The sequence below is a fragment of the Daphnia pulicaria genome, chromosome 4, assembly GCF_021234035.1.
Source record: "Daphnia pulicaria isolate SC F1-1A chromosome 4, SC_F0-13Bv2, whole genome shotgun sequence".
Lineage (NCBI taxonomy): Eukaryota > Metazoa > Arthropoda > Branchiopoda > Diplostraca > Daphniidae > Daphnia > Daphnia pulicaria.
Genome location: NC_060916.1, coordinates 2,308,199 through 2,332,834, shown reverse-complemented (window position 1 = coordinate 2,332,834; position 24,636 = coordinate 2,308,199). Strand labels below are relative to the sequence as shown.

Genomic DNA, 24,636 nt, shown 5'->3' with positions numbered 1-24,636 from the left:
AGGTAAAATTTTTAAGTCATGGAAGTTGATGGTGACTGAAATTAATGAAACTATTATTTATTTTTTTTAAATGGCCAATCAGCGTACAGCAAACGCTGTACGCTGATTGCCTGATTGGGCCATTTTGGACACAAATTTGATGGAAACGTGGATGTTAGACGGTTAGACTGCTCCATTAAGAAAAAAGTGATGATGGTCGGGAAATTATTATTACTATGTTGAGCCCATCAGTGGGGTTAGTCTTACGTGTGCGAATTTATTAACAATTTGAATTTAGTTTGATCAATTAGTCAATACCGCTTCTTCTCTGCCAACTTGTCAATTGTCATCAAAATTATGAAGCAGACGAAACACCAAAGTAAACAACGTGTCATTTTCTCGCAGACTCGATTGTCAATTGCTGTCTAAATTTACGTTTCGCTATGTCTGAAGAGCAAGTAGTTAATATGATTTTCAACGAAGAAAAAGACGACGATGATGAAGATGAACCAGAACTGTCTCTGTCAACCCTTGCTGCCTTGAACGAATTTCTCTCAGAAAAGAAGGAAAGAGAAGAACGACTACGGTCAATTGCAGAATCAGCTGAAAAGGACAACAAAGTTCTCGACGAAGTTGTTTTAGAAGAAGATTGGGTAGGACTCTAGATATCTCATTAATTTATCGAGCGAATTATTGACATCAATATTTTAGCAACTCAGCCAATTTTGGTATGATGACCACACTTCCGCTGTTCTTGCCAGAGAAGCTTTGAGGCTAGCTGGCAGCGATGGACGGATTGCTTGTATATCTTGTCCAACTCTGTACAAAGAATTAAGAAAACTGAAACCTGAATCTGTCAAAGGTAATTATGTCCTTCAATCATGAGAGAACAGATGGTTATAATGATTTCAATGTTTTAGCCCACCTCTTTGAATATGATACACGCTTTAGTGTGTATGGAGAAGATTTTACCTTTTATGACTACCACTCTCCACTAGAAGTTCCAAGAGAGCTCGGTTCATCATTTGAAGTGGTAGTGGCTGACCCACCTTTCCTGAGCGAGGAATGTTTAACTAAAACTGCTCTGACTATGAGATACCTCTCCAAAGGTCCACTCATCCTTTGTACAGGTAGTTTAATCAGAAGAAAAATGGTATAATTTCACTTTGCTAACCATTGTACCGATTTAGGAAGTATTATGGAGGACTTGGCGGGTCGTTTGCTACAGCTCAAAATGTGTGCATTCCAACCAAAACACCGGAATAATCTCGCTAACGATTTTCGCTGCTATGCCAACTACGATTTTGATTCAACATTAATCACTCATGAAACGTGATGAAGCATATTGATTATCACCTAAGTTTCTCGAAAGCTATTCAGAAACTGGCTCATACATTTTTAAATGACACAACACCAAGTGATAATAAAGTGAGAACGAATCACGATAAAACCTTCAAATCACTAGTCGTCCGCTGTACAGCCATTCTGTTTCTGAATTGTGGAATTCATAATAATCGCACTTGAAATAGGTTCCTCCCGCCCTCTGTGTAATGTCGAATTGCTCGTATTACCAGCGACCGGCAGTTATTTTAAATGCATCCAGTATAACTCTTCAAAGAAAATCACGAGTACCACGTAAGCTTTGGCGGTCTATTTACCTTAACAAATAAGGTTGTTTTTTCCTTGCCCCGGAAACAATTTCAAAAGAGGAAAGTTTAAAAAATACCTTTTACAGTTCTGTTTCCCAATTTATTCAATTGAATTTGACTACCGCTATACCTTGAAGAAAAGACGCTGTTGGAGCTGTGAGAATTTGCGGGAACGTGAGTAAGTGAATGAGATCACGACGTAATTAGAGGTTTACTTTACCCTGCTTTCCGACCAATTTATTCTGAATGTTCTGAGTTCTGGGAAGCCTAAAATCACCGCGCGGAAGTGTTGACGAGAGTAAATTGCTTTGCAATTAGCTGACAATGTCCGAAAACCTAGCTATATATAAGAACCCGTTGCTTAGACAGTCGGTGCACACCGAAAATTCCTTTGGTCGGAGATACACGACATGCAATCCCATCTTTTCAGGTAATGAGAATGCACTTACATGTAAAATTATACGAATTTTAAATTTAAGTTACTTCCGTTTTTTGCATGAAGGTATCTATTGGGCCCGATTATTTTGTCGGCTTTTCCGGACGCTTTATTTCACCAGCCTCTTCATCTGCCACGGCAGGGACAATTTATTCCGTTATTGCCTTACGGTTCGCCACTTCATGTCCTACTTAATAACCAGCCACGTTACCACGAATATGCCGAAGACGATACGATTCATTTAAGAACTTCATATTTGTTTGTAAGAACAATTATTCAAATGGCACGATGCAATTGAACTATAAATAATGTTTGCTATTTTATTTTTTAGAATGACAATCAGAATGACCAACAACAGGAAGAAATTGACGTCAGAAGTCGAAACAAAAACGGAATGGCGAATGAATATCCGGACGCTCAACTAAGAATAAACAGCCTCCAACGTTTTCTATTTGGCGGAAGTAATACTAATCCTTTCTGGAAGACAGCAACTTACACTTCGGTAGCATCACTAAGCGTGACAAGTGTAAAGAATTGTATTCCGTCCTGGTTATTTGTTGGTGGCAGTTCTACTAATCCCTGTCGTCGCAAGAGGCGTGAATTCCCATCAGAAGATGCTTTGCAATTCCCCATCGATCCTTCAGAACGTCAACGGTAAGCAGAAAATAAATTCCCAACAACAAAATGAGAAGTCGTAATGAATAAAATTTTCAATTATCTTAATAGATTAACCGTAACGGCACTTCCTTCTATGGATCTGTTAATGCGAAACAATGGTCAACCTCGAACTACCATAGTATCTTCTAAAGATGAAGTAATTCCGAATGAAGATGGGCAGGAGCGACAGGACTTGGATAAGGAGAATCGACTTTTCTACAAGTTTGTGGCATCTACAACAGCTTTCTCTTATATATTTTCAACCTTCTTTTTCACTCGAACGATAAGGCCTGTTGCAAATTATTACCAAGTGTTGTGTATGCCGGATGGCTACGTTGTTTGCAGTTAGTTAGAGTGCGTTGCATTTAAGACGACACATCCATTTTGTTTCCTTGTTGTTGATGACCTCAAACTTAATCAACCATAGCAGTTTTTATCCCATTAAAATGCTCTTTACTTGTTTGTTTACTATAACATGTGAAATACGTAGTTCCAATTACCAGTCGTTGTGTTTTAACCAAAGAAGTAAATTATTTCGGCTAGATTCGAAACAATTCTGGAAGAAACAACATTGAACATTTTTATAGCCACAAGGGTCCCCTCGTCCGCTTCCCCAGAACTATTGTATTATAATAAACAACCTGGCAACCGTGAACAACATATTTGCGCAATTTTTTACAATCAGGACATTTTTATCGTCCCTTGGGCACAACTCGATAGAAAGCGTTTGGGGTATTTTGAATCTGAAACATTGAATGTCTATTTTTTCTTTCATCTAATTTTGTTGACAGATATTTTAATTGAAAAATCATGTTTTCGCAGGAATGGTATCAATTGGCGTGTTTCAGTAACCATGACGTTATAGTTTGTCCGTTGATAAATCTAAACTAGGGTCTCTCATCATCAGGAACGTCAGATTTATGGCAGCCGCAGGTTCCTAACAGAAATGGAGGAATTAACTAAAGAAAATTGTCATATCATTTATTTTACTTAATAACGATGAATTAATCACAATCCTGTACATACCACAGGTTTGAAGATTCCCGCCTTCACAGCCTCTCAAATCGCACAAATTTTCGCCTCTGAAATGTGGCAAAGGTACGCCGTTCCAGTAATAAGGATCGTTATTGGTCATCCATTCTGGAGTCGTGTTTCCGTTGTTTCTCAGCCAAACTAAATTACGCCAGCTATCCATATGCTTATCCGGTGATCCTAAATCAAACGTTCCCTTTTGGTGACCGAATCAATTTGATTTCAATTTTCCTGCCACGGACATTACCTGGATTGCGGTAATCTTCAAAGTAGCAACAAGTTCCCGAGCCGCCATCATCGTGATAAGTTCCTTGACGCAACTTTCCGACGTACGAAATAGGATGTGTCGACTCGAACACTTCATAGCGGCCAGGATTACGAGTATACCAGCCTTCGTGTTGATAGAAAATGACACGATCCACTTGGCTGCCGTTCAAAACCTAAATTGAAATGGACCGGCTCCAATTTCTGAGCATGACACCCTTTCAAACTGGCGATTTAATCACCTTGACTACATAACGTCCCCAGTTGACATCGTCTCCAGGATCTCCCGGTAACATAGGGCAGTCATCTTTGTAGCCGTAAAAGAACCAATAAGAAAAGATCATGTTATTGTTTTCACACTCGTCAGCTTCGTAATAAGCCGGGATACGCCCATCCAAAATGCTGATATAATCCATGTTGCAAACCTAGGATTCAAAAAAATCCCATAAATGATTGACTGGAAAGGTTACCAGGATTGAATACGTTACTCTTCCAGTGAATCCATTTTGACGGAGGCGGAAATAATCCTCGGCGCTACTGGGAAGGCATTGGCCGAGTGTATCGCCGGATTTAGAATCAAAACGGAGCCGTGGAGCGTACTAAACGACTAAATCGTGAAGTTCATGCACTTCATCCTTAACACATTCTTAAAAAAATAAATAAATAGGTTATTCAATTTTAAACAAATTTAGGCGATCTGTGAAACTACCTGATGCCTTGAAAAAGACCAAGGCAACGGAAAAAAGCAGTGCCCACTTAATGAACATCTTTCAGATTCCACAAACGAGTGCTGTGCAACACGAAAAGCTCAGCACCTTTTTATTAATTTCTGTAACGCTAAAAAACCGAGAAACGGATAACGTCTCAAATTGATTTATAGCCAAGGATTTAATTAAGCGCGCTGTATGGATTTATATAGAGAAGCCGAATATGCGGAAGGATTAACCAATTTCATTTATTGCCTAATGTGACAGGTACTCTGACCCTTAACTATTAAACGACTGATAAGTCTAAGTAACGACACGAAATGTTCAACGGTCGCGCGTGATTCAAAGTGCGACTCCAAAAATGTAAAACGATCAAGGTCTTTTGCCATTACGTCTGTTTTATCTCGTAACTCGATAGTCTAGACTTTTGTTTGTTTATGTCACGAATAACTTATAAAACAAAAAAGTGAAAGTAATCGTTAGACTGTTGTTTTTGTTTGTTCTTTTGACCCAGGAAACATTTATTGGAAATAATGATTGAACGTGCGTCACTATGCAGTGCGTCCGGGGAAAGAGGTAATACATCAATTAAAAGCCTCCCACTCTCGAAAGTCATATCTCTTGTGTGTTATTAGTATTTGATCCATTCGTCAAAAACGGAGTTTTTTTTCTAAACTTTGATTTCGTTCCTAAGGTGCAGTATTCGGTTACAAAGATACTCGGGTTCCACGCGGACTTGTTGATATTTTGTTTAAACAGCTATTAAAGATATTTTAAGAAATTATGTCTCTTCAAGCGTCCGCTGGATTCAATATTTGCTAAGTTGGGGCCATTCGTAAACGTCTGGCAGTGCTGATTTATCGTCGTATGTAAAATCGTACAGCTGGGCTTTGATGAAAGCTTCCTTGTCGGCCGGTTCCGGATAAGTTGAAGCTAGTCCTGAATAACGGGGACGGAATTTTGTGAGTCAATGAAGGAGAAAATCGTTCAAAGTAAAAAAGAACATTTACCGTTTTTGTACGCATGTTCAGCGATGTAGGCAGCAATAGCTATCGAGCACTCCTGGATTGTTCCTAGAGGAGGGTAGAGGCGGCCTTCTGCCAAATCTTGTTCAGACACTCGGTTGGCAAGAGCCTGAATAATTAGAAATAAGATGGTAAAGGAGATTGCCTAGCTATCGTTAATGGAGTGAAAGCACCTCGGCAGCCATGAGGAAGATATCGTCCTTAATGTGATGGATGCCGGTGGTGATGACGGCCAGCGCCACGCCGGGGAAAATGTAGGCATTATTACCCTGACCAGGGTAGAAAGTCTGGCCGTTGTAGGTTACAGGCAGGAAAGGAGAACCGCTGGCAAAAATAGCTTTTCCCTGAAAGAAGCAATCAATTTTAATTGGATTGGTGATTTTGTTTTCAAGGAAAACACTTTCATTACGTCAGTATATTTGTAAGCGTCTTCGGCCGTGCACTCGGCTTTGCTAGTCGGGTTGCTGAGAGCAAAGATGACTGGGCGATCGTTAAATGAGGCCATATCTTTGATGATTTCGGTAGTGAAGGCTCCGCCGATGGCGGCCGCTCCAATCAGCACCGAGGGTTTAATCTTCTTGACAACGTCGCTCAAGTGTCTCATAGGTGGATGGTCTTGGGCGAATTCCTTCTTGTGACCAGAGATACCACCTTCTGGCCGATCCTTGACCAACAGACCCTTAGAGTCGACCAACCAAATCTTCTTCAAAGCTTCTTCGTGCGGCACTCCTTCTTTCTCCAGAGCCATGACGATCAGCTGGGCGATACCAATCGAAGCCTAAAGGAAAAAAACCAATCCATTAGTCTAAACAAATTTCCTGATTACATATCTGAAAGTTGGTTTACCTCTCCGGCTCCTTGGAAGAGGAAAGTGTTTTCTGCCAATTTGGTTTTGGTTAGGCGAAGGGAAGCCAACAAACCAGCCACAGCCACCGAGGCAGTGCCTTGAATATCGTCGTTGAAAGTCAGATATTTGTTGCGGTACTTTTCAAGGAAGCGGAAGGCGTTGTGGTTGCCGAAATCTTCAAACTGGATCAAAGTATTTTGGCCGTAACGGTGTACAACGGCTGTCATGAACTCGTCAATCAACTCGTCGTAAGCATCGCCGGTGACTCTCTTCTGTCTCAATCCGATGTAGAGCGGATCATCCAGCAGTTCCTGAATTTTAAACAGACCGTTTAAACCCCAAGTTTGAATTAGAATAATTCTTTTTAAAATTAAAAATATACCTGAGTATTGGTGCCAACATCCAGGACAATTGGGAGACACTGGTGCGGTTTAATTCCGGCCAGAGCGGTGTAAAGGGCCAATTTACCGACCGGAATGCCCATACCGTAAGCTCCCAAATCTCCAAGTCCCAAAATTCGCTCACCGTCAGTGACGACAATGGCGCGGACATCTTCTTCGGGCCAGTTACGCAACATGCTGTAAATGTGTCCCTTATCGTGAATGGAGATAAATAGACCGCGAGGGCGACGATAGATGACACCGAATTTCTGACAGGCCAGACCAACCGTCGGGGTGTAAACGATGGGCATCATGTCCTCGACATTCTCGGAGAGAATACGATAAAACAAGCGCTCGTTACGATCCTGTAATTTAGAGAAGAACCAATTAAGGACAAATTACGTCATAGAACATTAAGGGAGGGTGGAAAAAGGAGGTCAGCGCACCTGCAAGCCCATGAGGTAAATGTATTTGTTGAGATCCTCCGAATAGCGCTTGAGGTTAGTCAAACAAAGTTCAACCTGTTCTTCCTGGGTCTTGAACCTGGGCGGAATCAGTCCATGGATGCCCAACGCTTGCCTCTCGGCCAAAGTGAAAGCCATGCCCTGAAGAAAGAACCAATTAAAGATTTGTTTTAACTTTGATTTCATTTTGTTTGAACTAGTTACTTTGTTGAGACGAGGATCTCGGATGTAGTCGATGCCACGGACCATGGAAGGGCAAACGTTGTCGTGATTCCTGCCCTTGAAATCGCTGTGAAAGAAAGTCCGCTGTCCCAGACGATCCATGGCTTGTTGGTGATTTTTGTCCGTCATGGCGAAATAGGATTGCAAAGATGCTAGGAGTCGCACACCACCGGGCTGAGCGCTGCAACTGCCGCTACTCGAGTGTCTGAAATTGAAAGATGGTCGGATTAAACTCGGGGCAGTCGTACAACTGGCAAACAAGTCAATCACCGCAGAGACGGTTATCAATTGATGGATGTGGTTTCAACACCAACTTTAATAGATTACGGTTTGTTTTTTAACGGCCCGAATTTCTGCTTTGAACGGTCGTAATGATCACATCCAAGGACAGTCTGGACAGACTAGAGGTGATGTAAGTCAAATACACAAACCGGACCGAACGACGCCTGCGCCGATGCCCTTGGACTCTCGTTCGATACTTCTCATGCTCTTTTACCCTACACGTGCAAAGCCCATATGAGCGTTGCTAAAGATAGACGGAATAAACCGGATAAAAGAAACGGAAACGAACAGCGCCACCACCCACACAGCAGGTAGTTTTTTTAGAAAGTGATTAAAAATATTACGATGTTTGTTACGATAATTTAGGTCGGACACGAGGAAAAAGAATTTCATCGAGACATTTCAATTATGCAGGAGACGCGCTCATTGGGAGGAGATCACGATCGAACGATCGAGACGAAACCGGTGTCATCTATCGGAGTCCCGTGATATTACAAGCGAAATCTGGATAGAAGCCAGTTTGCAACACACAAACAGCTGATTTCTTTGTGTTAAAAAATTGAATGATTTTGCTATTTCGAGATCTTAATAAACATTTTCTGGGTACACCAAAATGGTAGACATTGGGCAATAGGGAGTGGGAAGTACGTATCAGTTTCGGACCATTCTAAGAATAACTTACGTAAGCGTTCGTAGAGGAAGACTAAACATAACGACTCAATAATATTCAACCGAGTCGAAATAGGGGAAAAAAGAAGAATTGAAACCGAAAACGCACTAGACACACACAGAAATCACGAGAATCACAGCTGGATATTGCACACGCGGCTACCCCTCGGCTTCTCACGGTCTTCACTGACCGTTCAAGGTGGGAAAATAATGAACTTTGTGAGTTTTGTGTTGGATTATCGGGAGAGAGAGAGAGGAAAGGGCTGCTCAAATGGTCGAAAATGGGATGACAAAAAAGAAAAAGGAGGTGGGATCCGAGCAACTGGCGCCATTTCTGCGTCTGCGCGCCAATCGGTGCAGTCCATTTTCTCATACCTCTCAAATTGTCTCTAGCAGACGAACCCGATCCACGTGACTTTTTATGCGATTTGCCAGCAGGTGAAGCACATGCACACAAATCAATCCAACCAATATTTCGACCACACACCAAAAAGACTAAAGTTGAGTGATTAAAGTCTGATCGACGACTGGGAAACATTTCCGAGACTTTCCCTAAACAATTGGTGAAAGCGAAAAAATTCCCTCAAAACGTTGATAAAGCGAATTTAGTGCAGTTCCACGAAGCCCAAAGTAGTGGTGGCCCCGGGTCTTTTTAATAGGGCGTGTGTTTGGTGAGCCAGAGAACCGCGTGACTTGTGTGACGTCACGGACGAGCCTCCTCGTCCAAATTTAGGACACCCGTTGAGGGTGGTGGATTCCAACTTTTTCCCGACCGAAGAAAAGGAAGAAAAAAGAAAATTCGTATCCAATTTTCTCCCACCCACCATTGCACGAGAAAACAAACAAACGAACATGTCAAACAACGTTACAACGAGACCCTGTATACCGGCCGTAATGGGTAAGTCAGCCATTTTGAATATCAAACAAATCTTTTTTTCTTGATTGGGTTATTGTTTTTCCTCTGTTCGCATTTCGATCAAACGAATTTTTTCTTTTTTTGTTTTACTCACAACGTGAATTGAATGTGACACAATTGGATGACGACGAGGCTCTGAAGTAGGCAGATCACGATCAAAAGACCTTTGAGATTAACAGGCCAGAACATTCGGCCTCACACTAAAAGTGTCACTTCGATTCACGTAGCGAAAACGGCCCTGTACTAGTAAACTACTGCGTAGATGATTGCCATATCTTTGAGCGGGCTTACAGTTTACGTAATATCTATGTCATCCTATCGCCGTTTCGATTTCCTGAGTGGGTAATTAGGTTAGCCGCTAGATGGCTCGAGCGTTCCACTTTCCCTTTTTCCCGGAAATTTTCAAAAATCCTGCCCCCACCCCCCGTCTGTCGATAAATAATCGAATCCATGTGAAGATGATGGCGCCGATCAACGATCGAGAGGACGCAATAATCCCCGCCCTCATTCCATTCCTCGCGTGGTGTAATAAGCTTCGGGACTACTCTTTTCCGAGAAAAATTTTCGGGCGGATGAGATGAGATTTTCAATGTCTGCCAGTTGCACCCCCTCCACTCTCGCCGACCCCAAAAGAAATGAATAACAAGAAAATAAAAATAGGAAACTTGTATTTTTGTTTCCTCCAATAGCGTCGGACTGAAATGAAATATCGACGTCGAACGAGGGTCTGCAAGCAATCAACTCGTCTGATTGGAGTCTTATGATCTAATCACAGGGCGTTGATTGAACCATTCGAATTCCCCTCCGAAAACGATCGATCCCATAGTGTTTAAGGGTCGAGATAAAATACAAGAAAACGGAAATGTTTTTCTCTCAAGAATTTGACTCACGGCGATGTTGATGAGGTGGCGGAGCTCGTCTGATGTTGGTGTTTGATCCGGCCGTAGCAGGTGGCAACTGAGACGGTGTTGCCCATGTTCCAGCTCGTCTTTTTAGTTACTGGTTCGGCTGCCACAATCTTTTGAACAGAAAGTTGCTGCTGCTGCCGACTGCTGGCCCAGCTGGAGCGATTCTTTCCTTTTTGTTTTCTCTTGTGCCGGATGAATCGACCGTCATTAAACGGCCTCCCCCCAAAAAAGAAAAGTAGGTACAAATAATAATAGGGCCAACTAACAGTGTCTCCCCAATCAGTCATCCGTTGAATCATTCATTTTCTTTTTATACTATATCTATACATGCGCTCGATTGTCGATATCCAATTGAACCCGTTTTGGGGCCTTGCCATTGCGGAAGCGAATAGAATCCTCTCGGTTTGAAAGCTACAAGAAAAACGAATGAATTATTAAGACGAATGGTAATATCTTGACTGCAGTGTCTCATGACAAGTAACCTTCTCCGTATATCTATCTAATGATTATGCGGTGGCAGTTGTAGGACTTTTGGGTTGGGTCTTCTATACATAATCACGAACTGGGACCCTGATTATCAGAGCGTGATGAAGGCCTCTGCAGGAGAGAGAGACCTAAAAACCCGGAATATTTTTGTGTGTGTTCTTTTTTTTTATTATTTCGTTCGTCTCGGTTGTATGTAGTCAAGCGGGAGCGGGGGAACACACACACATCACGTTCACCGTAAGCTCATTAGCGACTTTTTTTTTTAGCTTAAAAGGTTTCCCCCCTGTCTCCGTTCTCTCTTCTCTTGTGTATGATCCGGATTTTCACGAATTTCCCTTTTTGGTTTTGTTGTTGTCTTCGCCGTTCCTTCTGTTCCTTCCGCCCATTTTGAGCCATTATTTTATTAGACATTCTTTGTATTTCTTTTTTGTGCACAGCTACTCTATTTATGGCTTTATTCTTTTAGAACAGAAAATGTCTGAAACTACTGGTATTTCTCTTATTTACTCAAATGTCCAAAGTTGTTTGTTTATCTAATGAAATGGAATGCTCACATTGGGGGACGATGTGGAAAAAAGGCCTCCTCAATCCGGTCGTAATCCGGACGAAACAAGAAAAGCCGAAACAACATTTTTTGGGAGAGAACAAGTTGTTGTTGTTGTTGTTGTTGTGGCTCCCAAAAAATCGTTTACGAGGAACTGTAAAAAAAAGGGGGAATTGAAAATGAATCGAAGTGAAATCTGTTCAAAAATAGAAGTCATCACCATATCGATCGACATGTCAATCGATAAAAGATCGTCGTCTCTTTCGCCACTTTTCTTTTCAGCTTTTTCTTGTTTGTTTGTTTTTGTCTTTTTTTCCATTTCTTACCCTGCCACATTTTGTTGTCTCGACGAGATTGAAATAGGCGCCATCTCATCCCTCACACGCGCGCGATAATCAAATCCTATTTCCGAAATTGTTCTCCAACATTTTCACGCACAAAAGGAAAAGAGGAGGACGACAGACAAGAAAAGAAATCTGCTCTGGCTGGCTGGCTGGCTGCTGGTTTCATTCGCATTGATTTCTTGCTATTCCTATTATTATATATCTCCGACGTCGTCGACCCTCCCTCCCGCAGACAACAAGAAAAGAATCAAACAAGAGAGAGAAAGAGCCAGGGACAAAGATCTTGATAAATATTGAGGAAGGAACTGAACTGCAAACTCCAACTCTTCGTCCAGAGCCTGTCCTTGCTCTTCTCCGGTCCTCTCTCCACCCAGACGCTACACACAACTGTCAAGTGTGTGTGTGTGTGTGTGTGTGTTTGAAGGGTTAGCGTTGAACCACTCGAGAGCCACCCACACACACATGGGGGAGAGAGACCCACCTCCACTTTCGGTCCACTTTTTCTCTTCAGAATTATTTTTTTTGTTTCAATTTTTAGAAGAGAAAAAAAAATTTAATTGAAAACTGTTTTTTTTATTTGTGTAGTGGTAGCGTGAGAGGGCTCGTGCGTGATGGTCTTAACCGTAGACAAAAAAAAAAAAATTCAAAACATTTTTTGAATAGAAAATGACTGGGTGGCGCCCTGGGATTTTGCTCGACCGCGGGAGGAACAAACCAAAACGATCGTGTTGATAGAACAGGGAGAGAAGGGCGTCATACCGCCCCTCCAAACATCGACCTTATTGTCTGTTCAAGTTGGGGAAACATTTTTTGGCGTTTTATATAACTCTCGGAGGCTGATGATTTGCCCAGCAAGAAAAATAATAAAAGAAAAACTAAATTATTTGGTGCGCTCTATTTTTGGGGGGTTTCTTTTCGGGGTTCGGTAGCAGCCAGTCACGTACGAAACTTATTTCACCTCATCAGACATGAGATTTTTCTTTCAATCTCTTCAATCTTTGAGTCTGTCGTCATCCGATTTTCTTTTCTAAATCATTTATTGAACATTTTTTTTCATATTTTTTTGAATTTCCCGCTCTCGTTTTTATTCTCTCGAAAATAACTTTTTGCTTTCGATTGTTCAATTATTCAGCCGTTTGAGAAAGGGAGAGAGCGACTTATGTATAGGACCGCTATGTAAATAAACATCGGGGGCCATAGGGAAACAAAACTGGGAGATGACGTGAATAATCGATGATATTTTTCATGCATCATCGTCGTGAGCTAGTAGAGAGTGGCCTCCTCTTATTCTTTCGTCGTCCATAATCTAACAGCCAAAAGATTGTTTTGCCAACGTGATGGAAATAAAAGTTTCTGGTCGGAGCGGATCAATGTCACTCGCCGCAGACGAAAAAATTGAAAATCAAGTGCCATTTCTTCCTTTTTTCACTCGACCCATTTGGAAAATGGTCGGACCTGGAAAAAGTACAGACGGACGCGATTTTCTTTCTTTCTCTCCTTTTTTTTTACGTTCCTTCTTTCAGACTAGACGATGGCAAACGCAAGTCGAAAAAAAAGAGGCGCTGATTCGTTCGTGATGGACTTGGCCATGCAAAGAAATGGCTGACGATCGATTCAGTTCAGCCCGGCAGCATTTAACTTACAAGACAGTTTTTGAGTCTGAAAAAGGAAGAAATGCGTTTCACCCTTTTTTTGTCGTGTAAAATTTATTTCCTCGATTTAACACGGCCCACGGTAAAGGAAAGGAAAGAAAAAAAGAAATTCAAAAAAATCCAATTTTCCCGCTCTTTTCTCTTGTCGCGTTCCATTTGACCGCGCGGTGGACGGCGACGTGTGACACACTTTTCTCTACACGACGATCCCATGATCCCGTCGAACCCCCCACCATTTCTTTTTTCACTTTTCAAAAAAATAAAAAAAAAAGGAGCTGAGCCACAAATTCTTGGCCAAGCTTTCGGGATCGATTATCGTCCGTGTGCGCCCAACAACATACGAAACGATGCGACAAGAAGACAAAGTTGGGTCGATTGGGTTAAAAAAAAAAATAAACCAGCCGTCGATTTTTTTTAACTTTTTTTATGATCCGAATGAACTATGGCGTTATCGTTTGATATTCAGAAAAGCCCAGCAGTCCATCCATCACTCGATTGGCGGGATCAACGTTTTTAAACAGCTTTTATGTGCGGGTTGGTGGTGGTGGTCTACCAGCTAGCTCAGTCGAGATTCTGTTGATGGAAACAAGTTGCGCCATCAGAGTTTCAGAGCAGCCCGTCCATCATATTTCATTCATCGTTGGAATATACATATTCCAGGTCGCACTGTTCATTTGTAGCTCCCCCCTCTCACGAAAACTCCCACGTAGATTTAGTGGAAGGGACTTTTAGCTAATGGAATATTCACGACAGTTGAACTCAATCAGCAGCCTGCTATAAATATATCGTCGTCGTCGGTCGCTGTTAGTTGGGCAGGCTCAAAAGATTTTTCCGAGAGGTCAAAATCATTCGTGAGGGGATTTCTTCCTTCCCTATGGATATTATGATATGGATTTTGTGAGCCAATTACACTTGAATTACTTACTCCTCCTCCTCTTCCTCCTCGCATTTAATCTCATAAAACACGGTGCGTCATCGGGCAAAGCGATGGAAAGTGGCGGTTGGTCTTTGACTAAACTCCCGCAGAGAGTCACTGTATTATATACTCTGCTCTACTCTACTCTCTGCTCTCTATCCCACATCGTCGCAACGGTCAATACTTTTTGCCTTTTTTATTTTTGGCGTTCGCCCGCCAGCGGTGATGTGACACACACACCGTACATGTACTAGCTCACGTTTATATAACGCGGTCATTATGCACGAGGGTTTCCCCCTCTAAAAGAAAAACTTTCTTTACGGTTCAAAAAAAAAAATTCTTCCGTCGCCGTAATAATTTCCCTCAGACTACTCTTGTCCCCGTGTACTATAGTTTTACTTTATACCACCTAATAAAACACACACACACACTCCACGGTCTCTCGTCACCTACGTGCATGTGTGGATCAAACTTTTCTACTTTTTTTGCACACGGATAAAGTTGATTTTTTTTATTTTCTGTTATCCGTTGGTGGTGGAAAAAAAGAAAGAGGATCTGCTACGGTAACAATCTCTCGGCTCAACTTTTTCGATCTGACGGACCGAAAAGAAAACGAACGTGATGCGAAATCGATTCCCGACCGACTTTGCCGGCCTCCCGCCATCTCCTTCCCAATTGGTAATCTCATCCTCGGTCGGATTTGATTTTTTTTTTTTCAGTTTGCGGATGCGGAAGTCGCTAGAAATGAAAGGACCGTCAACGGCGCATAAATATATTGCTCTCCATCTCTCTCCCTCCCTAGAAAATGGTGCTAGATTCTTTGATGTGTGTGTGTTTCTCTTTTTCGTCCAGGAGCCAATAAGTTTTTCTCAAAAGTCTGTCGTCAGCTGGGCTTGCTGCTGCTGGATGGATGGATGGTTGGATGACGATGTTACTACCACACAGCAGTTGTGTGTGTGTGTGTCTGGTGCGGTGCTATGTGTTTTGTTATGTCCGCTCTAGTGGCTTATTCCACATACCAACTACTAGCAACTCTTTTTCTATACACACAAAGACTCTCCGTACCGTTTAGTCTTTTCCTTCCTTTTATCTTTTCCTTTCGTCGTGTTTTTTTCTCTTCTTTACTTCCTTCCACCCCCCAACATGATGCCAGGTTCCCTTCCTCCTTATTTTATTTTTTTTTCGGTACAATCCGAAAAGCGAGTGCGGAAGTTGTACAGTAGAGAGCACCGGTTCCGGCAATTTTTGTGTGCTACTCGTATTCAGTTTGTATAGAGAACTACTATGCCAAGTTGATTTTCAGCTCCTAGTTTCATAATGATATTCCGTTCGAGAACTTGACATTCAATTTTAAGAGAGGGAGATCATTTTTCGAAAAATAAAGGGCGGCAAAATTTGAATTTTTTTTTTTCCAAATTGCAAATGGCGTTGTAAGAAGTCGGATGGAACTGTGCGGATGGGGACTTGTATTATATGAGAGCGGCTTATACATGGGAGGGGCGGAGGCTTCCTCCCCCCCACTCTTCGGGTAGGAAGAAGAAGAAGGAAAAAAAAGGGGGGAAAGAAATGAGGAGTAGGAAGAGGAGGGAAACAAACGACGCGTCGGGAGAACGCCAGTCGATCACGGCACTCTGCACCGGCCAGACGTGTGCCACAGGCGGCCCCCTCCTCCTCAACCAGTGCACCTCTCCACCCCATCAAAACCGAATATTTCAAAAAAATAAAAAAAATCCCGCGATTGTTTTTTTTTTTCTCTCCCGTTTTGAATAACACGAGACGATAAAAAAACAACAACACGACCCTCCTATGAGGGCTGTTGCCACCTCCCGTGACCGGTGAATTTGACACAGTGTCGTGATTTTTTTATTTTTTATTTTATTCAGTGTCGTGATATTTTCGCACAAAACAAAATCATTTTTTGTTGTTGTTTGTTTGTTTTTCTTTACGCGACGAAAATATCCCCGATGCCGAAAATAAGGTGAGTTTCTCCAATCAATTTTCTTATAAGAAGAAAAGATGAAAGGGGGGAGGGGGTCTTGACTTTGGTGCGAAAGGGGCATCAGCCAAAAGGCTATTAGAAAATAAGAGAAAAATAAAAGATGGAGAGAAAGTCTCTAAGCGAATGATAATAATAAGAAGGGGGTCGAGTGGTTCTCGACTGATAGCGACATATATATAGAGAGAGAGGGGGTATTTAGCGAGACGATAGATACAGATAGGTTCTATTAACCCAAAGTCGACGACATCGCAGAGCTTAGACTTTTTTCTTTCTTTCTTTTTTCCGCCATCCTCTTCCCACTCTTTTCCTTCTTATCTTATTTCTTTTCTAGTGGCACATATCTATGGCGGATATCCATTCCGGCTGCCACATTTCCATCGTCTCGATAGTTTTTATACGCACACACAAAACACACACTTTTATTATTATATATTTCTCTCTTTCTTTTTGTCGTGTGTCTGTCCCACACCCCACATTTTCCTCGGTTGTCCTCGTAAAAGTCGCCTGCACATAAAACTCTCTGGTCGCCTCTTTTCTATCTCTCTCTCCTACCGTGAATCGATGATATGTCTCTCTTTTTCTGAATGTTGTGTGTGCACCTATAAGAGCCCGTTTTCTATCACGAAGAAACGGGATAGAGAGTAGTATCTAGCATGTCGTTTATCCGAACGTTTTTCCCGTAATAGGACACTGGGATCCGTTCCTACTCCTCTGTTTAGGAGAGATGGAAACGCTTTTATCCGACCAGAAACGTGTGCAATTTTTGTCTTTACATTCGTCTAATGAAAAGAAGATGATAATCAGATTTTCTCCTTTTTTTTATTCCACGTTTAGTGGTGAGATTGCGTGGGTCAGCAAACATCAAAGGAAAGAGAGAACTTTTTTATTTTTCCTTGCGCGGGATTTTATATTTTTGAATTGAAAAGAAGAAATAATAATAATAATAATAATGTCGTTGATGAGATAAAGCACGTTTACACGTTGGTGAATCAAGATAATAATAGCCCTAAATTGTGTGTAAGATGTGTCGGGAAAAAAGGAGAGTAGGTTTCGACGGTAGATTATGACACGCTCGAGAGTTATCTTCTCTCCAACTTCTTTTCAAAATGAAAAAGAGAAGCTCAACTTGTATATACAGTACACACACTCTCCGACACACACACAGAGTCAAGGAAAAGTTGAGATTCGACAGAAAATTCCGCCATGGCCTTTTACGCCTTCTTACTCTTCTCTACCTAATCGATACATACGCATCAACTTTTTCTTTCTTATTTTTTAAAAACTTTTCTGGCTTTTTTTATATTCGCCAATCGTGAATTGAATAGCTGACATTTCCCGGGCCTAAAAATAGACTTTGTAGGAAAAAAGGTAAAAAAGATAAAGAAAGGAAAAAAAGGGCGAATGAATTTCTAGAAAGTATTTGAGGAATCGCAGGGAAATGATTTGCATGTTTCTTGGAAATTTTTCGGGTGGGTGGTTAAGAAATTCTTTTGTTTTATATTATTTCATTGAAACCAATGGTACGTGATGCGCCCTATTGACTCTGTAGATTGTTGTATACGTGCTGCGTGTATTATTCCCGCGGGAGCCGTCCCGGTCATTCTTTTTCCACCCTTTAAGAAAGAATTATTTTTTTATTTCTTTTTCTTTTGATTTTATTTCTTGTTTTTCAACCTTTTTATTTTTTATTATTATTGTTGTTGTTGTTGTTGCGAGTCTTTTCCCCGGCGTTTCCCCTTATCAACCGTCTGTATATTTTTTTTGTCGGTTGCACGAAACTTTTGACACGCCGATAATTGGTTGACGTGTTCCATTTCAACTTCTTGTTATTTCTTGATATCTATGCGACTTGCGACTGTTGTGTGCGTTTGTTGCTACAAAACAAAATGCTGCAGTTGACATGTATCCAACCATCTACTACCCCCCCCTCCTCCTTCCTACGTGAGTGAAACAGGAACCCCCCAAAAAAAGGAAATAAGGAAAGAAAAAGGGATCGGGACTTTCGACTGCTATCCGCAGATGCTGGCTGGTGGGTGGGAGCCACTTGTCATCCCAGTTTCTCTCTCTCTCTGTAGCTCTAATATCTCCATCTCTCTCTCTCTTTTGGTGTGTGTGTGTGTGTTTGTGACACACACCACACACTGTTGGACGTGCCAGGGAAATGCAAGTGAAAACTGTGCGTAACATTTCGCCAGATTTTACGATCCTTTTTCTTTTCTTTTTCAAATTTGGCGCCGTGACACAAGTGTGGCCGGAGGGGAGTTGGTTGGATGGGTAGGCAATCGATAGCAATTGTTTGTTTTTCGATAAGATGAAACGGGGAATTAGACCGGAAAAGTGGATAAACAATTTGAACGGTTGGCTACTCCCTGAAAGGTAATTTTTTCCTTTTGTGATTCGCCAAAAAAAAATCAAAAGGTAATTTGAAACGGTCGCATTCCGGGGGCCATACAGTGCAGACATAACAAAAGGAGGTTGGGCTGGGCTGGGGTGGGGTGGGTAGAGAAAGAAGGTGTGGCCGGGAGGATGTCTGGAGATAAAACAAATATGAAACGGGATCCCCCCTGACTTCGTTTAAAAAAAAAGGGATTTTCAAGTGAAACGAACGAGAAAATGGCAATATAACAAACACAAACCCAGTGAAGAGAGAGCTAGAAAAGGGGGAGGGAGGTCTCATCTAATTGAATCGGCGAGTATATATATAGTCCCATGTATACAGGTTATCTCTCTTCCTTTTTTTCTGGCCCCCACCCTGCGGGTCATTGCGTTGGAGCGGCGGGACTGAACGCGTTCAAATTTGTTGGTTTTTTCTTTCTTTCCTTCTTTTCTCCGCTTCAAATATTTTTGTTGTTGTTGTTGGGGCTTCTCTTTGATTCCTTTGTTTTCCTCTTCCGGCCGAACGAAACAGACTAAGGGGGATGGAGGGGGGTATGATAGCGAAAATAAAGGCGGGGCCGGTTGGAGTTGACTTTGCCCGGCCAGAAGAAGAAACTCGTCGAGTTAAAAAGGCGGAAGCGATAGGCGAATCGTATATGAAAGTCGCACGTATTTATACATGCATACACGCATTTCGTTGTTGCTGCTGCTTCTGTTGTTGTTGCTGTTACGACATGCGTCGGGAATCCGCATCTATCCGTCCATCCATCAGCGTGTGCGCGAGTCTAAGGGAAAACATTGAAAACTCGTTCACCGCCAATGACGGCCGTTTCACTCAACTAGCGATCACGATGACTTTTTTCTTTCTCCGTCGGAATTGGCTGTGCGGATAACAATCACGGAACTCAAATGGAAGGAAAACGAGAGAGAGAAAGAGCCGGCCGGCCGGCCCGTCTATAGTTGTAGTATCGCTCGATAAAAACCCACCACGCAATGGAGTAGTACAGGACTCTCTCTCGTTCGGTATAACTCAAATAAAAAGGGAAAAACACACGCGGCCTCCTCCCAACCCGAAAAAAAGAAAAAGAAATTACACTTAAGAGAACCGAAGAGAGCTGAGCTCTCTCGATCGTTGTTGTTGTCGTTTCCGCCGCAGGAAATCACCGCGACTTGCCCAGTTGCCCCGAATCGGAACTAGTATACTCCCCCCCTTCCTCCTTTTTTTCCCTTCTTGTTCCTGGGCAATTGTGAAGGAGGTCCCTCGACCTCTTGTTGTTGTTTCCCTTTTTCTTTAAGAAAATAAACCAAACAAAACATGGATCCAATATTGGCGGGAGGTTCAAAATTCTCATTATTCTCTTGGCTGGGATCTCTATAAGCTATAGCCCTGTGCATTCCCGCCTAGCTATCGATTGACGGATGACATATGACACACAAGGACCCCCCACCCACCACATGATAACATCCTTTCTCATACGCACACACGTCATAACCGCCCTAGTCGTTACACATATCCCCCCCACACAATAACAACAATAATAACAACGTCGAGAAAATGGTTGTGTGTGTCCTGTACAAGGCAAAAGAAAAAGAGAAAACCTTCCGCATCTAAATGCCGACATGAATGAATGATAATCCTCGTTTGTTTTTTTGTTTTTGTGCTTAACAGTTAACAGCTGTGTGTGTGTGTGTTTTTTATTGCCCGGTTATTATCGTTTTTGTGTTATTTCTCTGTGCATGTCGTGATCGATTTCCTCCTCCACTCGAGCTCTGAATCTCGCCCTTTTGCCCCTCTCCCATTAAAAAGGGAAATTGTCTTGACATTTGGCACTCACAAATAAAACACCAAATGCACACACACACACAGATCCGGGAATCACTGGCAACTCTGCTGCCCCCCCCCCCCCTCTCCCGAAAAGTCGCTACTCTGTTCATTTGAAATATTCAAACGGGGGGAAAACTTTTTTTTACTTCTTTTTATGGTAACAGAGAGAGATGTTGGGATAAAGAGCACAGTGTGTATGTGCAGGGAAAATCGAGTCAGCCGATCGATACTCGTGTCTCTCCAGAAGGTTACCTGAAAAAAAACTTGTGCCAGGTACAATAATTATATTTCCACCGACGTGATCTTCTTCTTTTTCTATCCCAATTCTCTGGTACATCTATGCTCATTTGAACAATGTCTGACTGGTGATTCTCTCATGCACTCGAGACCTAGACGAGACAGTCGCTGAGAGCGGATGGCCGGTTATGCATGGTGACACAAGGACACAAAAGGTGCAGATGGATATATGTCGACGCTGCCTGTGCGCCAACCTGTCCGCCGGAATATAATGTCGTTTCCGCACGCAAAGACGCTAGTAGTAGTAGTAGTAGGGTTCCATCGCTTTTTACTTTCCTCGTATGTGGCAGAGAGAGAGAGCAGTTACCTGTGTTAGTTGAGCTGCTGCTGCTGGATCGATCCTGGCAACACACATATGCCTCATCAAAAAAGAAAGAAGATGGGCAGGTTTGGGTTCCCCCGCCGGCAGCAATTTCAAACCGTGTGTGTTCTCTTCTATGCGGAATAATGTGCGTCGGTGTGTGTGTGTTGTACACGGTGTAGTTATGCAACGCCCACTCGCCAGGAAGAGGAAAAAAAGGAGCAATCAAATTTGCAATTGAGAGAGAAAAAAATAAAAGAGGATCGAACTGCGCAAGTCAATCGACAGCTTAAAAATGACCCAAACATTTTCGCTCGTATTTGCACATTCTCAAATGTTTGAATGATCAAAAGTTGTGAGAGTTGTTGAAACAAAAATCCTCGTTTACTCGGTTGCCCGGGAGATGTTTGAAAGGTTTCGCCGGGGATCGCAGCAATGAGAAACTGGCTGTTGTGTATAAAACGACCGTCGGACGGGAATTTCGTTGTTTCTCCCAATTAGGACGTTGCTAGTGACGATGTTGGGATTCCTGTTGTCGACCACAAAGTTTTCAACTATACCTTCCCACCACCACAACCTGAACCCTATATAGTTTGAATGAATTTGGATTCTTTTTTGGGGGGGTTTGTGTGATTTTTTATTTTTGAAATGTCAAACTGGCAAATGGCTCTAACGTTAATGTATTCTGAAATTTGGTCCGCCAGATGATCGAATTAGTAGCAGCATCCATTATAATCAAGCCGGACAGATTGCTGTGGCGGTGCTGGGCGGTGACGGCGTCCATCCTGTTGGTTCTTCCGCTGTCGGCCACCGCCGTCGGACTTGTCCACCCCGGTAAGTCAATGTTTATCGTCTGTCCATTTTCTCTTCCCCATCGCGAAACTCGCCCAGATCCCTCGCCCTTGTTGTTTAACTAGGATGACAATTAAATGCCATTGGAATATAGTGCTGTTTGTTGTTAACGGGCACATTTCAAATGGCGGCCAACGCTCCCGATTGACGTGGAACGACACAAATGGCCGTCGTCGTCGTCTTCGTCTTACGGCGCGGGGGAAAATAAAAAAAGGCCCCGCCGGAAGTAAAAAACTTTTTTCTTCGTTTTTATAACGAGCCATCTTGTTAAAAAAATTTGACAAGTTCTGTGAGCTTTCGGCTGGGCTGCCCGCCAGCCTTTAGTGAAGATGGTTCTTCTTCTTCTTCTTCTAAAATAAATTTCTTTTTGAGAAATTGAAAAACTTTTTTAAAAAGTAAGAAAAATGTGTCGACCTGAATTTTTTAAAAAAGTCAAATTGATTGAAATGAACAGGGTGCGAGTGCGTGGAGTATAGCAGCACGTTCGGCCAGCCGTTTGGCCAATTTACCAGTCCAGATTTCCCGAAACCCTACGACCCGGGCATTGGCTGCGTCCTGTACACGTTCACGGCCCCGGTCCCACCTGCGCCGTCGTCGGTTGGCGGAACAATCGCCTCATCGTGGATCGTCGAATTGACCATCACCAGTCTCAACTTACCCCAAACTGCCACGTAAGTTTTATCATCATCTTCATCTTCTTCTTCCGGCGAAAATGCACGAAAGTTTTTTTTACTCCTTGGCGGGACTTATTCCCTTCTTCTTCCGGTTGGTACATCCGCTGGAAGAAGAAAATAAAGTTGGGCGGGTGGGACGGATAGAGACTGCTCTCGCCGCTGTGCAAATATCGGATTATGCATAAAGTACCAACACATCAAAGAGCTCTGGCCGAAATAAAACAAACAAGGCACCCCCCTTCCTCTCCCCTGTGAAACGACGATGTCGACCGACGAGGTTATAATACGAGTTTATCGATCGACCAGTCGTGTCGCAATTCAAAGTCTCTGCTCTGCTCTGCTGGGCTGTGGGTCCCGGCCCGCGCCGCGCCGGGCTCTTTGAGAGAACTCGTCTCCGTACGTCACATGATTCACCGAACTTTGTCGTCTGCCGATTGTCCGCTCTACCGCGTCGCCGCTGCGCCTCTTTTTTTCTCTCTCTCCCCCAGTTTCCACTTGACGGGCCCGTATATTCCTAAAAGAGGATCTTGTCTTCCTTACTCTCTTTCTCTCTATCCTTTCATCATCTCTTTTATTATTGTTCCATCATCTTGAAAATGATCTTCTTCTTCTTCTTCTTCTTCTTCTTCTTCTTTTACAATGTCTCCGATAGAGTAACAACTGACGGCTGGTCTGTCTAGCCAAAGAATAAGGATCATCTAGACATTTTCTTCTTTTGTGTAGACTTTCTTACGTCACGTTGTACCGTTCACGGTGGGTGGGGGGTAAGAAGATTTGGACTCGGATGGTAAACCGACACTCCCCCTACCCACCCGACTGTGGCACCACCGCCATACTTCAATCAAATTGAGTCGAGCGACTTGAGCTCTCCGTTGCCGACGACGACTTCTTCTAGCTCTGTAATGAGCAGCTATAAACTAACGTCTAAAAATGTCACTCGGATAATCTGACTCGACGGCCCAAAAGGGTGTGTGGGAGGTGACTTTGTGTCTGTAGGAGCTGTTCATCATCTCACAATGGAGGCGACGTGCTGGATCGGCAAGTGTAGACTAAGGAGCGAGTGGAGGAGAAAAAAGGGGTCGACAATTTAAGTGGCTCCTTGTTTTTCTTTCTCTTTTTCACCACGGAAAACAAAAGAAAGTTTCCATCATATTGTGGGGGCTGGTTGTGTTCATAGGTGGGTGGAGGGTAGACCATGTTGTCGGGTGGGGTCAATCGCTTGTCTTGATGGGGAAAATATCAGAACCAAACGAAACAAAAAAAGTAGATCCATCTTGTATATATATATATAGGACGGTGCTGTGTGCGTGATTCTGGATGTCTATTCGTATGTCGTGTAATTCGTCTGGCCGGCTTCCAGTACCAACCCCGAAAAGAGGAGTTGGAGTAGAGAGGGGAAGGAGCAAAGGTCCCTTTTATTTTTCTATTTCTACAAGAATCTTGTGAGAGCTCATCAACTGGAGAACATAGGAACGAGAGAACCCCACATTAGATTGTGATGAGATTTATCGCCGGCCGGCAGTTTATTATTCGTTGCGGTCTGAAAAGCATCAACATTTGTCGCGACATAATGGCCCGTGTCTGTCCATAGCTTTTCTTCCCCCCTATAAAAGAATCTATCTAGGACACAGGAGCTAGGATCCCCTCTTTTTTTACTATGTAGGATTATTAGTCACCCTCCTTCATCCTCCTCCCGGGAGATTTGTAGGAGAAGAATTGTCAATCAATTGACTGTAATCTCTTTGTTTATGGGTTTATTCTCTCTCCTCCTTGATTGAGGTGCTGGTTCCGCCCCATTTTTATGCAAAATGAAAATCCCAGCGAGGGAATATAATCAAACGATATCGTCGGCCAGCTGCTGTCCGGCTTATTTATATCGATCGTAGAGACGTGAAAGTCATCAGCGTCGTCATTTTACCCCCCCCCCCCCCCC

General features: G+C 42.8%; 5 protein-coding genes and 1 long non-coding RNA gene across 13 annotated transcripts in view; 4 read left to right on the top strand and 2 right to left on the bottom strand.

Annotated features, from left to right (window-relative positions):
* Positions 1-320: 320 nt before the first annotated feature.
* Positions 321-1,438, top strand: LOC124336431 (EEF1A lysine methyltransferase 1-like). The gene is made up of 4 exons (XM_046790239.1): positions 321-632; positions 691-841; positions 900-1,109; positions 1,170-1,438. The coding sequence occupies exons 1-4, from the start codon at positions 423-425 to the stop codon at positions 1,313-1,315; spliced, it is 717 nt and encodes a 238-aa protein (XP_046646195.1). The 5' UTR covers positions 321-422; the 3' UTR covers positions 1,316-1,438.
* A 118-nt stretch (positions 1,439-1,556) lies between these two features.
* Positions 1,557-3,409, top strand: LOC124336402. Of its 3 annotated transcripts, none has more exons than XM_046790201.1 (5): positions 1,557-1,614; positions 1,715-2,058; positions 2,131-2,326; positions 2,396-2,718; positions 2,791-3,409. In XM_046790201.1, exons 2-5 carry the CDS (start codon positions 2,039-2,041, stop codon positions 3,068-3,070), a joined length of 819 nt encoding a protein of 272 aa, XP_046646157.1. In that variant the 5' UTR covers positions 1,557-1,614; positions 1,715-2,038; the 3' UTR covers positions 3,071-3,409. The 3 variants fall into 3 exon arrangements, with proteins under 3 accessions (XP_046646157.1, XP_046646156.1, XP_046646155.1); XM_046790200.1 differs by having other exon boundaries at positions 1,557-1,650; XM_046790199.1 differs by having other exon boundaries at positions 1,557-1,806; positions 1,885-2,058.
* Positions 3,410-3,447: 38 nt separating this feature from the next.
* LOC124336476 lies at positions 3,448-4,823 on the bottom strand. The gene is made up of 6 exons (XM_046790304.1): positions 4,727-4,823; positions 4,506-4,663; positions 4,260-4,442; positions 4,001-4,193; positions 3,748-3,933; positions 3,448-3,658 (listed from the first exon to the last, which is right to left on the bottom strand). Exons 3-6 carry the CDS (start codon positions 4,431-4,433, stop codon positions 3,609-3,611), a joined length of 603 nt encoding a protein of 200 aa, XP_046646260.1. The 5' UTR covers positions 4,434-4,442; positions 4,506-4,663; positions 4,727-4,823; the 3' UTR covers positions 3,448-3,608.
* A 391-nt stretch (positions 4,824-5,214) lies between these two features.
* LOC124336136 (NADP-dependent malic enzyme-like) lies at positions 5,215-10,536 on the bottom strand. Of its 5 annotated transcripts, none has more exons than XM_046789815.1 (9): positions 10,420-10,536; positions 7,645-7,867; positions 7,423-7,581; positions 6,979-7,341; positions 6,596-6,907; positions 6,159-6,527; positions 5,923-6,093; positions 5,735-5,858; positions 5,215-5,663 (listed from the first exon to the last, which is right to left on the bottom strand). In XM_046789815.1, the coding sequence occupies exons 1-9, from the start codon at positions 10,503-10,505 to the stop codon at positions 5,533-5,535; spliced, it is 1,938 nt and encodes a 645-aa protein (XP_046645771.1). In that variant the 5' UTR covers positions 10,506-10,536; the 3' UTR covers positions 5,215-5,532. The 5 variants fall into 5 exon arrangements, with proteins under 5 accessions (XP_046645771.1, XP_046645770.1, XP_046645774.1 ...); XM_046789814.1 differs by lacking the exon at positions 10,420-10,536 and adding an exon at positions 9,624-9,776; XM_046789818.1 differs by lacking the exon at positions 10,420-10,536 and adding an exon at positions 8,989-9,161.
* On the top strand, positions 8,173-8,686 carry LOC124336611. Its single transcript, XR_006917119.1, has 2 exons — positions 8,173-8,255; positions 8,311-8,686. It is a non-coding gene; the product is annotated as an uncharacterized LOC124336611 (long non-coding RNA).
* LOC124336079 overlaps positions 9,230-24,636 on the top strand; it is a 43,785-nt gene continuing 28,378 nt past the window's right edge. Inside the window, exons 1-3 of one of the 2 annotated variants that reach the window (XM_046789708.1) lie at positions 9,230-9,511; positions 21,882-22,011; positions 22,484-22,700. In XM_046789708.1, coding sequence (XP_046645664.1) covers positions 21,882-22,011; positions 22,484-22,700 — 347 coding nt within the window. In that variant the 5' untranslated portion in view covers positions 9,230-9,511. Of the gene's footprint in view, positions 9,512-15,909; positions 16,358-21,881; positions 22,012-22,483; positions 22,701-24,636 lie in introns of those variants that run through there. The other variant, XM_046789709.1, reaches the window with a different exon arrangement.